The sequence below is a fragment of the Ascidiella aspersa genome, chromosome 9, assembly GCF_963924565.1.
Source record: "Ascidiella aspersa chromosome 9, kaAscAspe10.2, whole genome shotgun sequence".
Lineage (NCBI taxonomy): Eukaryota > Metazoa > Chordata > Ascidiacea > Phlebobranchia > Ascidiidae > Ascidiella > Ascidiella aspersa.
In genome coordinates, this window is record NC_139455.1 from 2196370 (window position 1) to 2212692 (window position 16323).

General features: G+C 39.8%; 1 protein-coding gene across 2 annotated transcripts in view; it reads right to left on the minus strand.

Moving 5' to 3' along the window:
* The window catches only part of LOC146131844 (uncharacterized), an 83761-nt gene that overhangs the window by 23610 nt on the left and 43828 nt on the right, over positions 1–16323 (minus strand). For both annotated transcript variants that reach the window (XM_083396527.1, XM_083396526.1), the window contains exons 4-9: positions 7024–7222; positions 3948–6138; positions 3144–3323; positions 2121–2330; positions 1257–1483; positions 722–801 (exon numbers count right to left, since the gene is read on the minus strand). In XM_083396527.1, coding sequence (XP_083252653.1) covers positions 722–801; positions 1257–1483; positions 2121–2330; positions 3144–3323; positions 3948–6138; positions 7024–7222 — 3087 coding nt within the window. The remainder of the gene's footprint in view (positions 1–721; positions 802–1256; positions 1484–2120; positions 2331–3143; positions 3324–3947; positions 6139–7023; positions 7223–16323) is intronic.

Consider the following 16323-nt stretch of genomic DNA (forward strand, 5'->3'; position numbering starts at 1 on the left):
TTTATCATTGTAAAACGGCCCCCGTAGTTTATCGCTTTGTGTTGTACGTATTTAACTGCGAGTTAAGAACCACCGCCCTAAACTGTGGGACAACAACAAAACTGAAATGTTGTTTGAAATAATTTTTTAACTTATCAGAATTTTTTTTTAAATAATGCTTGCTTACTTCTTACTTTAAACTGAACAAGAACTTTTGTGTAATAAATTGTCCATTTTACAAATGCAATTATCTTTTAACGTTGCTCTACGAACTACTTGTTAAACAGTTTAATTATAATATATTTTAATATTTCGAACATCCTGGCAAAAGTCAGTGGTTTCAAATTTCCGAAAACGTGCCTAGTGGCCCAACTAGCAAAAAAGCTTATTTTATTTTATGCAACACTTAATCATTGAATTCAGTTGGGCCACTACTACTGCTTTATTCAGAAGATTAATATAATCTTTTAGGTTTTCCGTTATTTTAAAAAAACATTTCGGAGTAAATACAGGCAAACACCAAACAGCCCGTTTCTGCATCTTTGCAAAACTTAAAATATTGAGTTGAGCCACTAATACGGCTTTATGGATCACTTTACTAAGATCTTTATGTCTTGTAAGTTTTTTTTATAATAAAATCGGAGTAAACATTGGAAAACTTCAAACAGTCTGTTTCTGCAACTTTCCTTTTGTAAAAAAAATATATTTTTATTTAGCAGAAATTCATACAATAGTGACTCACCCTTCAGTTGGGCCACGGTCCTTCCAGCTTGACTCAGCTGCAAAACCAAAGCTTCGACCTCACGCGCGTTCACACGACATCTAGCGGAAATACAAATATTAATTATTTTTCGTACGGTGGTGACAATCGACCAGTTCTGTAGCTTTTTGCTAGCTCGAAATTTACTTCAAAAAATATCGAAAATATATCGTGATTTACACACACGATAAACGTATAGTACAAAAATAGACTCACTTAGGCGTAAATAGTCAGTTTAAAAGACACTTTATCTGCAAATCTCACAATTTTTTCGTTAAGTTGAAACTTGCTTCCAAAAAACCTAGCCTTAATTTTTTTAAATAAAACTTTTTAAATGAAACTTTATCCAGAAAAGCTGCAATTTTTTTGCAAACTTTATTCATAAAGGATTTATTATTTCGACATTTTTTAACAAATTAAAAAAATACCCCCCAATCTAAACCAAAGAAAGCATCAAACGCCCCGCAAAACCGACAAACAACAGTTCTATCCGCGAATTCCGCAATTTGTTCCGCACCTTCTCTCCACCACCTCGTTCCGCAATTCCTCAACCGCCGCTTCCACATCGACAAGTTGCTTCTCAGTTCGCGCCGCGTTCGCTCCGTAACTATGGCGATCCTGGTCCAGCTTGAGTCTGCGCATGCGCAGGGGTCTCTGCTGCGCCCCAGCGGTGGTGGCGATCAGCTGGGCTAGGTCACGTGACTTCTCGCTAAGCAGTTCCTGGATGTGCTCCATGTTGTTGCGCTGAAAGACGGAATTCGCTGGAGTTAAGCGGAATTTTGGTGGAATTAAAGCGTATTTGGGTGAATTTTTTAGCGGCGTTAAGCGAAAATTGTGAAAATATAATTAATTTCGTTGAAATTATGCGTAATTTTGTAGAGTCGATTAAATTTTTAGCTAAATAATGCGAAAATGGAAAAAACATATTAAATTTGGTTGAAATTATTCGAAGTTTTGCGGAATCCAGTGAATTTATAGCGGAGTAGTGCAAAAATTGGCAAAAATTTAATAAATTTACGGAAAGATATGCCAAATTTGGCGGAATCGGGTACATTTGTAGAGTAATGCAAAAAAAAAAAAAAAAAAACTGTAACAAATTTGGGTGAAATAATTTGGAATTTGGGGGAATCGGATGAATTTGGGGAAAGGATCGACAAATACCTTGATAAGGACGTTTTGAACATTAACTGATGATCAACTGAAGATGATAAGTACGTACCGAAACGTCTTACGGGAAACATTAAACTTTCTTTTAGTTTAATTTAGAGTAAAACACGAAAATAATTTCATTTTTATTTATTTTCTTTTAACAATATTTAAAAAACAAAATAAAATCCAAACCCGTCAAAACCCAAAAATATCATGAAAAATCCAAACTCACCTGAAACCGTTTCAGCTCGTTCATCTGTTCCTTGAGATTATGCGCAGTTTCTCGCAACTGAAGAAGCTGGCCCTTCATCTCGGATGACGTCATAGGTTGGTCATGCCTCGGCTGTGACGTGACAGCAGTGACGACGGGCTGCTTGCTGGCGACATCTAGTGGCTGGTGATCAACGTCGTCTCGTTGTTTGGTGGGAGAGCGATTGTCAGTCTGGAAATTTAAATCGAGTCATGTTAATCTCGATATAATTATTGGATTTAGTTGATTAAATATAAAAAACATAATATTCGATAAAGGCGTCATATCTCACTTTTTCAAACGACAATAGCTTGTTCTAACATCACTGTTAATTTGTTTTCATTTCATTCTCACACTGATGATGTTATTGTCACAATCGAAATACATCATAAAAATAAGAAAAAAAGAAAAAATACCGGTTTGAAATTATAAACAAGCTATATTAATACAATTTTGCTTTTTTTTCGTAGTTTAAACCTGGGCTGTGGAGTCGGTTAAAAATAACCCGAGTCCGACTCAGGCCGAAAAATTAAAGTAGAGTCCGAGTCCCGAGTCCGATTCCGGACAAATGTGCGATTTCGCCGAGTCCCGAGTCCGGCTTCGACTCTACAGTCTGTATTTAATCCATTTACGAAACTAAAATAGATTGATATTCAGCAATTCACATATAGGGGTGTCATACAACTCGTCCACCATCAATACATAGTTGGAAAAGATTCCACCATATAGATAGATCTTGAGGCTTACTCTCAACAAATCGCAGTGAAGATACTGCTCTAGTGATTACGACACCCCGGTTTCACCATATAATATTGCACCTATACAATTTCTATTTGGCAACCATATCGGTTTTAAAATTTGATACTGCGCATGGGCACGTCGGACTCGGGACTGGGGTAGTTTTACAGACCGGTTTTAAATACGAACAAGCAATTGTTACACTTTGCTTGTTTATAGAATAGACAACTCTGTCCTAGATACCAAAAGATATAAACATCTACTTACACTGGTTATAATCGACTCGACCATCCCGGTAAGACTCGCCAGTTGTCTCTCCATCGCGATCACTCGCTTCTTGGTCGTGTCGTCAGACCCCGGTTTCTGGCCCTTCAGAGGGGGGTTTCCCTCGGAACCGACCGGACCCCCAAGGGGCAGTGACGTCACGGCGGGTGGGCGCCCCTCAGACTAAAAATTAATTTTACAAATTGGTGAAGAGAAGACAAACTAGGTTCAAACAAAGTGTGTGAAATTTTGGAGCATTTTGGAAGTTTCAAATATATCTTTATTCATTTTCAACAATGATTAAAGACTGAAAAATGAATAGAGTTATTAGAAACGTTCAAAATGTTACCACTTATGTATGGACTTTGGTAATTCTACCTTGTGCGAAACTACTTTCAGTTTTAAGGTACATACTGCTAAAAATGTAGATTTCATTTACAAGGCATGTATATATTTATTTTATTAATGTGTTTAACATGAATCAAAGGAAATAATGCAATTTACTTGATCAAGGGATTTTAATATTTTTCAAGTTTAATCAGATTTGGAAAACACAATAAAAAGACCATGAAAAATTAGCAGTGTTCCAGAAAACATAATTGTTTTTAATAATGACTGATTCTGGTGTTTTTTTTCGAGTATAGAAAAAAAACTACTGAAGAAATTAGGCTTAGAACAAAGTATATTTAGTATTTTTAAATAACCAAACCAAGCGGAAATCAATGGCTAAATTACAGTTTTTGATACGTAAACACTAGCTATTCAATACATGAACAACCTCATCGATAAATTAATATTTTTCCCAACCTGTGAATTTCCCTGCATCAGTGCATTGCGCAGCTCGTTGGGCGTGATTGGTTGAGCGGGGGGCGTGGCAGGTTCGCAGCACTCGTAGTAGGGGGGCGTGTCACCGTGGGGAGTTCCCCCGGTCTGGAAGTACGAAGGCCCAGAATCATTGCTTGCGATCGCCTCCTTGTGGCTCATGGTGGGCAGGGGAGCGAGCCTTTGTTGCGTCACTGTGACGTCACAAGAAATCCCGCCGCACTCGGCCGCCAGGGGGCGCCGCAGAGGGCTCCACTCCTCTTTATGCGGGATTTCGTATCGCTCCGGCTTTGATGACGTAACAGGCATCGGGGAGGCGCACGTGACCGCGAAATGCCCCCCCGACCTGGGGGTGTTCGTCGAGAGGACCGGGGAGCATGCGCTGATGCTCTGGATCGCCGCCTCGACCGCTGATTGGTGCGAAAGTGGGCGTGGCGAGTAGGCGTGCTGCGATTCGTCGAAAGGCGTCGACGGTCGGTTGCCATGACGCCAGGCGCGCATCGGACTGACGTCATCGCGCTCGTTGACGTCGAGCGAGAGCGACTGGTCAAACGTGACGTCAGAGTGACGCAGTCCGTTGCTGTAGGTGCTGATGCCGTTGGAGTCGCAAACAGTGACGTCATCTTGGAAGGAAACCTTCTTGGTTTTGAGCGATGGAGTATTGGAGAGATTGCTGCAGCAAGAGTCGGACTGGATCGAACTTGCCGAGGTGCTCTTCACCAAGTTGCTGTGCTTGAGGACGCCGGTGAGATGCGGAACACGTGGAGCGTCGTCGTCCGACGGAATCGACACCGAGTCCGCGGATTCAGCACCGATCCGCCTTTTAGCCTCGTCCGCTTGCCGCGCGTTGTTGCTAAGCAACGAGGACAGCAGGTCAGTTTTAGGCAGGGCCGGCTTGCGACCGGGCAGAGGTGAAGCACCCTCGGTTCGGGGCGGTTCCTGAGGGGCCGGGGTGGGTCTGACGACTGGAGGGCTGAGCGCTTTCGGTTTTTCGGGCGAAATCGCGGACTTTGGACGTTCCTCACTTTTCGACCTTGACCTCGACTGATTTGACCTTCCACTCGATCGACTCGAAACCAACCTCTTCAACCCGAACAAACCCTTCTTCGCTTTCACCTTCTCCTCGGACACGTCATCAACTGATGACGTCACCACCGGGGAAGTTTCCGCGTCTTCTGACGTCACACGCGGCGCCGGCAATGACGTCACGTGCTTGGGCTTGGGCGCCACCAGCGGCGGTTTCACGGTAGCCACTTCCTTTTTGATGACGTCATGCGTTGACGTAACGGGCACCTGGGGGATGCTGACCGCCTTGGGCTGTTGGCCCCGGAAGGAACGGCCGACCCTTGACCCCCCGGCGCCGTTTATGGTGGCCCGACGTTCCGGGGAGCGGGAACGCTTAATATTGGAAAACGGAGAAACGGGAGAAGCGTTGTCGTCTTCGATTTCCGTTTCCGCCTTTAAGGGGCGCGGTAACTGGGGTTTGGGGGCCAGGGTCCTTGGGGCCGGGGGCTTTACCCCGCTCTGGGGCGACTTGGCTTCGGTGTCGTGCACCGGGGTCTTTGGGCGCATAGGGGTTTCCCCGATTGGTTTGGGGGCAACAGCTGGGGCCGTTGGGCGTTCCTCCTCGTAAGGGAAAGCCCCGGATTCGGTGAGGTTAGCCCCAGGTGGAGGGCTGTCGTTGGACTCGGACCCACTCCGGATGTAGGAAAACCCCTTTTGGGGCACGCTGCCCCCACCCAGCCCGTTCCCTGAGAGAGTCCCATTGGGGGAATGCCCTTCTTTGACCGACGATTCCAGCACTGTGGGTTTGGCGGATCTCGGTGGGGGCGACGGTGCTTTCCCTTTTGGGGCTTTCGCGCCCAGTTTTTGCGGCAGGCGGCTCAGGGGCTTGTCACCCACCGGCTGGGGGGTCTTTTTGGCCCCAGGGGTGGTCTGGTACTGCCTGGTGAGCCCCAGTTTGGCCGGGGGCTTTAGGGCGCTCTTCTGCTGGTTTTTCTGATTCTTCTCAGCAACCTCGTCGTCATGGTTGAGTGGCTGCAGCCTCGTGCTGTTGTTGTTGTTCCGGTTGACTGGCGCCGGCTTCTGATTGGCTGGCGGCTTCTTGGCGCCGGGGAGGGGAATCCCCGAAAGTCCGTTGGGACGAGCTCGGATCACAGATCGGTCTTTGATGCGGCTGCAAAAGTTTTCGTTTATTTAGGGTTTTATTGGCTTTTAAAATAAGTAAAGCTTTGGTTACTATAACCTATACTTATATTTTTTAATTAAATAAATAAAATAGTTATAAGGATTTTATTAACATAAGTAAGTGATGCATTTATGCAAGGAAATTCTTTGGCTACTACTTTATATCCTAATTTTAGTGAAATATGTCATGCATTGAATAGTTCTCTGCCTAAACTTTCCGCCAATATATATATTTCCAGTTCGAAATCTTCCCTAAGTTGTGTATAGCTGTTATTTTTTGCCTAAACTGCAAACCGCTTTTCACCAAAAAATAAATTTTAGATTGACATTAACCGCTTTTTTGTACTGTAAATCGCGTGATGACCACATATGTGAGGTATATAAGAAATAATAGTTATGCTAATGTGATATTAACCAATATGTGCTACCAGGCACAGTGTAGGCCTATTAAAAATAAGCTCTTCCGGTATTTGTTGATGATATCCGACAATTCAGCTACCTATGCAGGATGCCTTCATCAGGAAAGTGTTAAACGTAGTGTTGTTGTTGTATTCCCTGAGGAAGGTTTAGGAACGTCGGAAAAAAAGTACCAGAAGAGCTTCTTTCATAGTACAAGGTATTATTGGTTGAGGAGTGTGTGTTATGTCAATTTAGATTCGAATTGCATGCCCATTAATAGTAAAAAAACTTCCAGATTTCTTAAAAGACCTTTTGTCATTACTATGGATTATGTTTGAACGCTAAAATTCAGAACATATCCAGCAGAATTGGGATACATACACATAGTACTATTTAAAGGCACCTAAGGAAGGAGCTAAACAAGTCAAAAAACTCATTTCCAAACACAAAAACCGCTATAATTTTATTTCACCACCTGACGTTCTCGATTTGATCGTAGCTTCCTGTTTTCTTGTGCTTGAGCAGAATGGAGTGTCGTTGTGGGTCGAGCATCGGCATCGTGAGTAGACCTTGGTAAGCTTGGACGAAGAGGGCTCGTATCGTGTCAAGGCTGGTCAGCTCGTTTGGAAGCAAGGCTGGACGACTCTCACCGCTGTATTCCAAGTAAATGAGGCCTGGACAATCATGTCACACACATAATGACAGCAGAAATCGCGCTGGGTTTTGTTTTTTATTGCACTATTGTTATTCTGTGGAAGGAAAATTTGTAAGATGATAAAAGAATATTTTTTAAAATAAGCATTTGCATCTGACTGAGAGGTAATGATGTTCATGTCACACTTATAAATATTGCTAACATTGTTTTGTCTAGTTGGTTATTATTGCACTGTTATTCTGTGAAAGGAAAATTGAATAAATGAGTATTGAATTGCAACTCACTTGTCTCACACACAACGATAGCGTATAACATACATAATGTCATATATTATTCTGATGAAAAAAAAAATTGTACGTTGATGAAGAATAATTTTTTCCAAGCCTTTCATCTGACTGTGAGGTAATCTTACCAAACTTATAATCTAGTTCGGTTTTCTATTGCATTTTGTTATTCAGTGAAACTTAAAAGACGAGTCAAAAGATAAACGTACTTTTAAAAATGGTAAAAAATAACAATGAAAAGACTTACGAAAGAATAAAAGAAATCAAACGCAAATTTTCAGATCGCCAGCAATCTTTTCACCGACACGTTTTTAAAACTGCGGATTTTCTAACCAACAACTTCTCAACGTAACCAAATATACAGACAAAAAAACTTTGGATACAAAAATCCCAACACTTCTCGTTTCGCCGCAAAAAAGCTTCACCTAAAAAAAACTATTAGTTAGAATTACAAATCATTAAAACACGCTTTTCGAATGCAAAGAACAAATAGTTTTAAAAATACCACTGACGTTTCTCACAATTGCCACAATCTATCCCCGCACGAATTTTAACCCTTACGCAAAAGACTGACGTCATCACGGGCATCCCACCCCCAAAACAATGCACCCCCAAAACGGCACTACAATGGCCAGACCCGGCCCGGCACTCCATAGGGTGAATCAGGTTTCAGTTAAAGGTAAAACGGTTTGGCACAAGGGTTCTTGCACGCACGCGAGGTGTAAGTTCACACAGGAAATGATCGGGCTTGGCAGCTTAGAGGGTTGGGGAGGGGTAAAAGGGTTAGGGGTAAAAAGGGTGAGGGGTAAACGGAAGCTGAGGTGCTCGCTTGGCTACGCCTTGAATCGTAAAATTGCGATGCTTTTCAAACAAAAATTAAATGATTTTTGACATCTTTGGAGCATAGTGTCTGGGGTTGTAGTAAGACTTGGTAAGAACAACAAAGCCCATGCAGAAGTAGGTATCAAAAAAAAAACGGACGGGGCCTGATTTTAGCATTATATTAGTCTGCTTAATAAGAAATCCAAGTTTGCCATTTAACCAGTTTCATGGGGCAGTTCTAGCCTTCTAAAAAGCACGGCAAAGCGCTTTGATTAAATTACAAAAATTAGCACAAGAATTCAAGGCAGCCACAGGCACCTGTTCGCAATTCAACAAGTGAACAAGGCATTTAAACCGCAAGTGAATTACCCAAGCACTTTGGCCAGGGAAAATCGAGGGTCAATTTACGGTGAGGAATTTAATCAGTTATCGCATTTCGTTCTTGTTATACAACCTGCAGCTGTCGGTGTGACGACATCTAAAACCTATTTTTAGCTGATTGTCAAGCATTTAAAGATTTAACTGACAACCATATTGGTGGCACTATATAAGACAAATTGTATTGAGTTGTCGACAAGCTTTCGCACAACCGTGCTTCATCAGGTTAAAGTATTAAAAAAACAAAAGTCCTTTTACTTTGACCTAATGAAACACGGCTGTGCAAAAGCTTGTCGAGTACATATTGTCTTCATATAGTGTCACCTGATTAACCTATTAAGAATTGGAAAAATGCAGACATTTACAAAGATCTCCACATTTATCAAACAGTGAACAACTGTTGCTAATAGTATACGTAAAAACATTCACCTATTTATTCCTACTATATCCGCCTTTTTTGTGACAGTTATACACATAAGAATGAAGGTTTTAGTATATTTAATCAACGTTTTGTTTTGTAGCGTTTTCAAACGCAAAAGTCTACCAAAAAGGACGAGTAGATCGACATGATCTGGTTAAAAACGTTTTTTCGATACGTCCAGCAGCAGTAGAAAAATATTGAGGTAACCTTAGTCCAAGTGTATGCTTGAAACAATAAGCACCCGTCCCTCAATGACACCGCGAAAGCTCGAATTTCACTGATTTCAGTGGAGCACAAAACGCCAGATGCCACAGGCCAACCAAGTACGAAAGTATCACAGGCGACTCTTCGATAAAATCAAACAATTTTCGTCAATTCGAACCCGTAATGGCAAGTGATAACGTAATTTGCCCGAGCGGATTTCTTTGAAGTGACGGAAAAATATGTTGTTTTTTTTTTATATAACTGCGCGTATCTATTTGCGTTTTGTTGGATGTCAACCGCGTTGTAACGCGAGATTGGTTTAAAGATAAAAGCAAGAAATATCAAGGATTAACAAAACATTTTGAAACTCCTCTTTGTTCGAGCTGCGGAAATAAATACAAACTAATAAACTCTTTCTAAAAAGTAGAGTTTTTATAAAATGCTAAACTGTTTTAAAGATAAACAGAAATCTTAGGTTTAACCGTTCGTCACAATTACGACTTAAAACTGACAAAGCAGGACTAAGTCTTGAACGAAACTTTCACGCTACGTAAGCAAAGCATATAAAATGATAACTATAGCTTTAAACAATTGTTAATGGGTAATGTCTCATTACTTTTTTTAATTTTACCGCCTTAAAAATTCTTTCAGTCCGAGAAAAATTAGGCTTTACTAAACAATTTATTTTCCAACATTTACAAGAATTTGTGAAGTTGCACCCAGATAAATTTAAGGCACTCCAACAGCTTAAAACAGTGTAATAAAAAACATTTGCCAACCAGCGGTACAACCTTAAATACCAACAACAGAGCTCTCCACAAGTCACACAAAGTTCAAGTCATTACTCAAATTAACGCGTAACCCAAAGCAGGTGCACAAACGTCCCAAGACAAATATTTAATTCGGGTTTAATTGGACACGTCTGTTAGATAAATCGGTGAATGACAAGATCCCAAACCCCGAGGCAAAGACAGCACTTGACTTTTTACGGGGTCACATGTAATTCGTGCTTTAAACTGAATTGCAACACGACTTTGCCAGAATTATAAAAGTTTTAATGTAAAGGCATTTATAACCGTTTAACCATTTTTCGACTGGTAATAAATAAAGCGTACATGGGATATTAAATCTGTCGCTCAAAATGTTTTTATAGGTTATAAATTATACCCAATGGTACTTTAATTCAATAAACAATAGTTTATAAAATTACTTTTTAAAACTTTATTGAAAAACGTATACACGGAGTATTACGTGCTTGGGCTGAAAAGCATGTAGGAATGCCGCGGTGTTAAACGTTTATCAATAATTGCAACTATGACTGCAATGAGTAAGATGGACGCCATATCTTAATTCACATGTTAAACTATGAAAGCATGAATAATGAGAATTATTTTGGATTGACAAACAATACCTTCAACTGAAAATAATATTTTTATATGTACTATGCCTAGCAAACTTTTCAGCAACTTTCAACAATTTCAAGCAACTTTCAACAAATTCAAGACTCGAAAGAATAACATATACACGAAATAATACCTAAAAAACGAATTCAAACAGTTTCTATTTAACAAAAAATAGGTATACATCGAGCCAGTGGAGATTTCTGCGAAAAAATACCAATTAAAACCAAAGGCATAATTTCACACACGTTTAAAGGCAGTGGAGATTTCGACAAAAACAAATTGTGCAAGAATATCTTAAATGACAGGCTTTCTGTTTGCGCTCAGAACAAATATTTATCTCAAGGGCTGTCGCTTCTTGTAACAGTTTTCCACTCGAAACGAGAGGCTTAGCACGTGGCCTTGTGATGGATTGCGCGCCAAAAGTGATTCATGACAGCATAATCGACGTGTCTAGTCTCGCGCAAGACCTCGGGTCAACAACCGTTGCTTCACTTTTTGAGGTCAAGGGCGAATATATCCTTAACCCGGCGCTGTAATTAATCTTCATTGCTACTTTGGGCAAATAATTAAGGAGAGGCAGCTTAGCAGTGTAACAAACTGCAGATGGAATTGCTTCAGGTTGCAGGAAAAAACGTCCGTTTTACAAAAAATCGTTTGCAATTTTTTTAGGGTTGTGTTGATACCTTAACAATTTAAATCTACAAACGACGCTAGCAAGTTATTCTATACCGAAATATTTCTCCTGGTGCGCAGTATGGAAACATGACTAGTCCCGAAATGAATTTTTAGGTATAAGAAAATTATGGACCGAAAAAACATTTTTAGCAAACTTATTTCACGAGTTAAGTAAATACCAGGCAACCTGGCAACTTACGCCCTTCGAAGGCAGTTGGGAACTAGCGAGTTTGAAAACATTTGAAACAAATAGCGCGTGTTGTGTAGGGAGGCAGTCACACGGCTTGGCTTGGCTGCGATGTGTTTCAAAAACTTACAGCTAAAGGCTGGGATGTTGTCGGGAGGCTTGTAAGACAAGGTTGAGGTATTTAAGGCAAGTTGTAGTGAGATGCTGGCGCCCGTAAACTAGGGTGGCTAGCTTTGCTTAACTTCGAATAGCAACTGCTATTTGACACAAGCTTTGAAATCTCGACAACAATTTTAAAGTTCGCTCATTGTAAGCCAAAAAAAATTCTTCTCATTTTAAGCGAAAAACAATAAATATATTTTCTTAGGCCAAGAAAATATATGGTTCGGACATTTTAAGCCAAAAATATATTAGTCAAAACGAGGTAATTTTTACAAGCGGGTGGTGAATAAGATAAAATCAGTCACAAGCTCATATTACTGCTCACTAAGCTATTGTTGCATACGGAACAAAATGCGAAAAGAATTTCCTTAGAAAACTATTTTCTTCTACACTAAAGCAATACACCAAGAGCCTGAAACACTCATGTGAACGCTATGTGTTATATGTGGACGCTATGTGTCCTAGGGATTTTAGACACTGATTTTTAAGCCATATGTATAGCAATCCGCATTAAAACAGACACGTTAAAACGAAAACACCAAAAAAAATACAAGTGCAAACTTTGCACAGGCAATGAAATAAATTGTGCCGAAAACATACGTGCAAACTGAAAGTTTTTGTTATAGAAAATTGAAATAGCATGCCATTTATTTCATACTTGAAGAAACGGATACACGTAGTTACCTGCACATATTTGTCAAACAAAATTTCAGTTAAAAAAAAACACAACAGAAACCACCTTATACAGGAACACTTCAAACGTACCAAACCTCAACAAAAAAAACGCGAGAAAAAATATTTTTCCGGGCATTTAAATGCGACATTCCGAATCGCAAACCCTTCAAAACAGTTTTGGTTGACAACAAGAGCGACCATTGTCGTTTCTTGAATCGCAGCGACCTGATAGTAACTCAAGTCGCATTCTCAGGTGTTAGACGACCAGGGGTAAACACTAATCCCTAAACCCATGATTTGGGTTAAAACTGCTAGGTTTGACGTCAAACACGTGGGATAAAGGAATTGCCGTGATCGTGGATGCTTTGTCGTTTTAACAAATTGCGTCAGTCGAAGTAAGAATATAAAAGCTCCCACAGAAACAAGCAGCATTTTGAACGTTTGGAATAAATATTAATATAATGGTTGGAGTTGTAGTTGGACGTAGAATGAATATCAAAGCCCATACAAAATAGGTCGCATGTTATACGTTTTGAATATCACCATAATTATCTTCAACATCTTGTGTCAGTGTTTGCGTTTCAAAGCTTTATCACAAAAGGTTAGTTTGTTCGTAGATTGCTTTCGTATTATGGAAAGTTATCATTTAGCAGTTTGTTTTAAATTAAAGTAAAATATAAGGGGATGAATGATAAAATAAAAGCTGTGTCAGAAAAGTAGAAATGCCCGTGAATTAAGACCATATTTTTGGCGCGGGTGCAATTTCTAAATAATTGAATAAAACTAAATATGGTTAAAATATAATAAAAAAATGATACTTTTCGAATTCTAACTTCTTTGAAATGTGTAAATTGCAAGTTTTTGTAGAAATTTAGAAAAAAATAAAAAATACCACACAGTGGTCATAGTCTGAACAAAACTTTATTTCGTTAAAAAAACACTACAAAAAACAGCATAACACGGCCAGTTGTGCAATCCTCAAAAATGTGTTGTCGCTTCAACGACTATCCACGGTTCAAAAATGGGCAACAATTTTTCTCCAGAGACACACAAATAGAGAGGCACTACAATCATCCTAACCCTGGGTTCTGCCTTGGAGTCTTACGGCATAAATTACCGGTTCCTGTATAACTTCGTAGAAAGGTAATTTACACCTTCAGCAAGACCTTGCTTTATGGACGTGCGGATGGAATTTCTTCAATTTAAAAACAGCTGTGAAATGAAAGCCTATTCCCAAACGCAAATCACCAACTTACAGTTCTGTTATGGGTCGCTAAGGCCCCCTTTGGAATGCTGGGAATGGTAAACTGTCGGGACGTTGCCAGCCTGGGCTTATTGTACGCTGGTGGCAAGCCGTGATATTAATTAGACCCAGTTACGCTACGTTGATGTGCTTATAGTAAGTTAGGCTTTGGCGAAATTATTGTTACCACTTACAAATGGTATCTATACAGTTCACCAACCAAATAAAAAAATAACAAGCCCATACTGAAGTAAGTAAAGTTTTGTGTTCGATTCTAACAAATCTCAAGATAATGGCTGGAAGAGGTTATATAGGTATAACGTTCACAAAATGCTTCCTACTTCTGGGCTTCGATTGCCTACAACCTTCAGCCATTAAGCAACAAATTTTGTTTGTTTTTTATTTTGTGAAGAATACCTCGCATGATAACAAATTGGATTTTTTACCAAAGACACAGTCGACTTACCATTGCGATCAGCAAAACAACTATTTTACCCCTCAGAAAAGCTTTTAAAGGCCAAATCACTTAAATTTTCAACAAAACAACCGCTGAATCATCAAAACGCTGTCAATCTGTGACCCAAGTCTTCGAAAATGTCTCAACTTCGCGCCGCAGATTTTTCCAAATTAGGGACTCCACCGGGGTGATGCTGTGGCCCCAAAACACGGGGGCGGCACGTTTCTCGCGTCCCTACCCCCCACCCCCACCCCACAGAGCCCCAAAGCAAGCGAGGCGGGGGGAGGGGGTCGTGTTTACCCCTAAGCCAGTTAGCGACCCACACCGGAACTTGAAAACGGCGCAAAAGCGAAAGTGTCTTTAGCGACTGGCACGCGACCTCGCTTCAAATGAGGAAACATTTGCTTAACGAGCTCTCGCTTTTCGCACTTTGCAACTGTTGACGTCACAATGCGCGTGTTTGTGACGTCATAAGGCGCCGATTGTTCGCGTGCGAGATGCAGCCGGGGTGAGCGAGGTATGAAGTGCATTAAAATTCGAGCTCTTCGAAAACTGTAGATTCTAACGATGCTAGGCGTAGTGGGAATATCCAAGTTCATAGAGAAGTAGGGAGCATTTTGAACGTTTCTGGTAATTTTTTATTCATTTTCAACTTATTAGAAGATAACAGAGTTTACGAAAATTTATTAAAAATAAAAAGTTATAGTTCACGAAATGCTACTTACTTCTGTATGGGCTTTGATATTCATTTTACGTCTAAAGATTTATTTGAAACGTTCACAAAGTACTAACAATAACATGTGGAAACAATCTAAATTACTTGACATTTCAAACAGCTAATCCATGTTTGAAAAAACAACAAGAAGCGATATCTGTATTTTTAACGGCGATATTTATTATAAATCATCTTTCAAATTGGTCACAAAATGAAACCTTATTATTTGAAACCGTTACAAAATGCTTCGTACTTCTGAATGGGCTTTGATACTCATCCTACATCTGCCCCAGCCATTATGCCTCATAGTACGCGAAAATAAAAAACAAGCAATTAGGCTTTTCAGATTATCCGCGTTTACGATCTTGAACCCGGCTTTACTTCAACGTTACTTAAACAAGAAAAGTTACTTAAACAAGCAGTAAGTCGACCCTAGGGCAGTGGTTAAACCATAAAGTCGTCAAAAGTATACGAGGCAACTCTTCAAACGGTCAACACCAAAGCTGACCAAATGGTGGGGGGGTCATAAATATGCCGCGTTCTATAGTTACTACGAAATAGCGAAACATTTGGATTTTTGGGTACAATGAAAGATTGGAGATAAACAGTTTTGTATAAGGAATATTGCGCCTGTCATATAATTTAAACGAAGGCCCTTGCCTTAAAGATAAATTAAACTTTTTTAGACTGCTTAATAAAACGAACTTACTAAAGAACTAATTGGCGTTAGCTTTGTAGCTGGTTCTTATTATTAGCTTGTGAATTTTCCAATGGTATTTGGTAGTAACATTTTTCCTTATAATTTTCTTTAATATTTAGGAGCATGTTCTACTTTACGCTTTTCTCTAAAACGTAATACTATTGGGCCTAACTGGACATGATTACAAGCACTTTTCCGGCGACGCCTAAGATCACAAAATACCAGCGACTACGACAAAAAACAAGCCAAGTCAACCAAGGTCATATCCGGCCTTGGCTGAAGGTCAAAGCCCAGTAAACGCCCTTGAACGCAAAACAAGGTCAAGTTTGACCCCATTTCTCAAGTTTGGCCAGTAAGATGGCAATTTTTTCCAAAGGCCCACGCTCACGTTTTATTTTTGGTAAAGTGACATTTTTACACCGAACATCCATATAGCAAAATTTTTCATACAGTAAATTTTGAAAATAATTTTCAAATAGTTTTTTTTTCATAAATGTAAAGTAATTTTGTAAACCTGTTTTAGTTAAACACTAAAAAATAATGCACTGGCTTCTAAAAGTGGGTAAATTCTTTAAAAGTCTACAAGAAAAGTTATTTTATTGAACCCAGATTACGTTGTTTTATTAATAAGACATGCAGGCCATAGTTTGCTACTGTGCTACTTTTTGAAAAAAAGGCAAAAGAAATATTTTTGTTTCTGGACGCAAAAACAATACGAAAAAGTTTCGAATCACCGAATTAGAGATATAGCCGCTTTTAAACAATTGCTTTTAAAACAGAAAAAATGTGCAAGA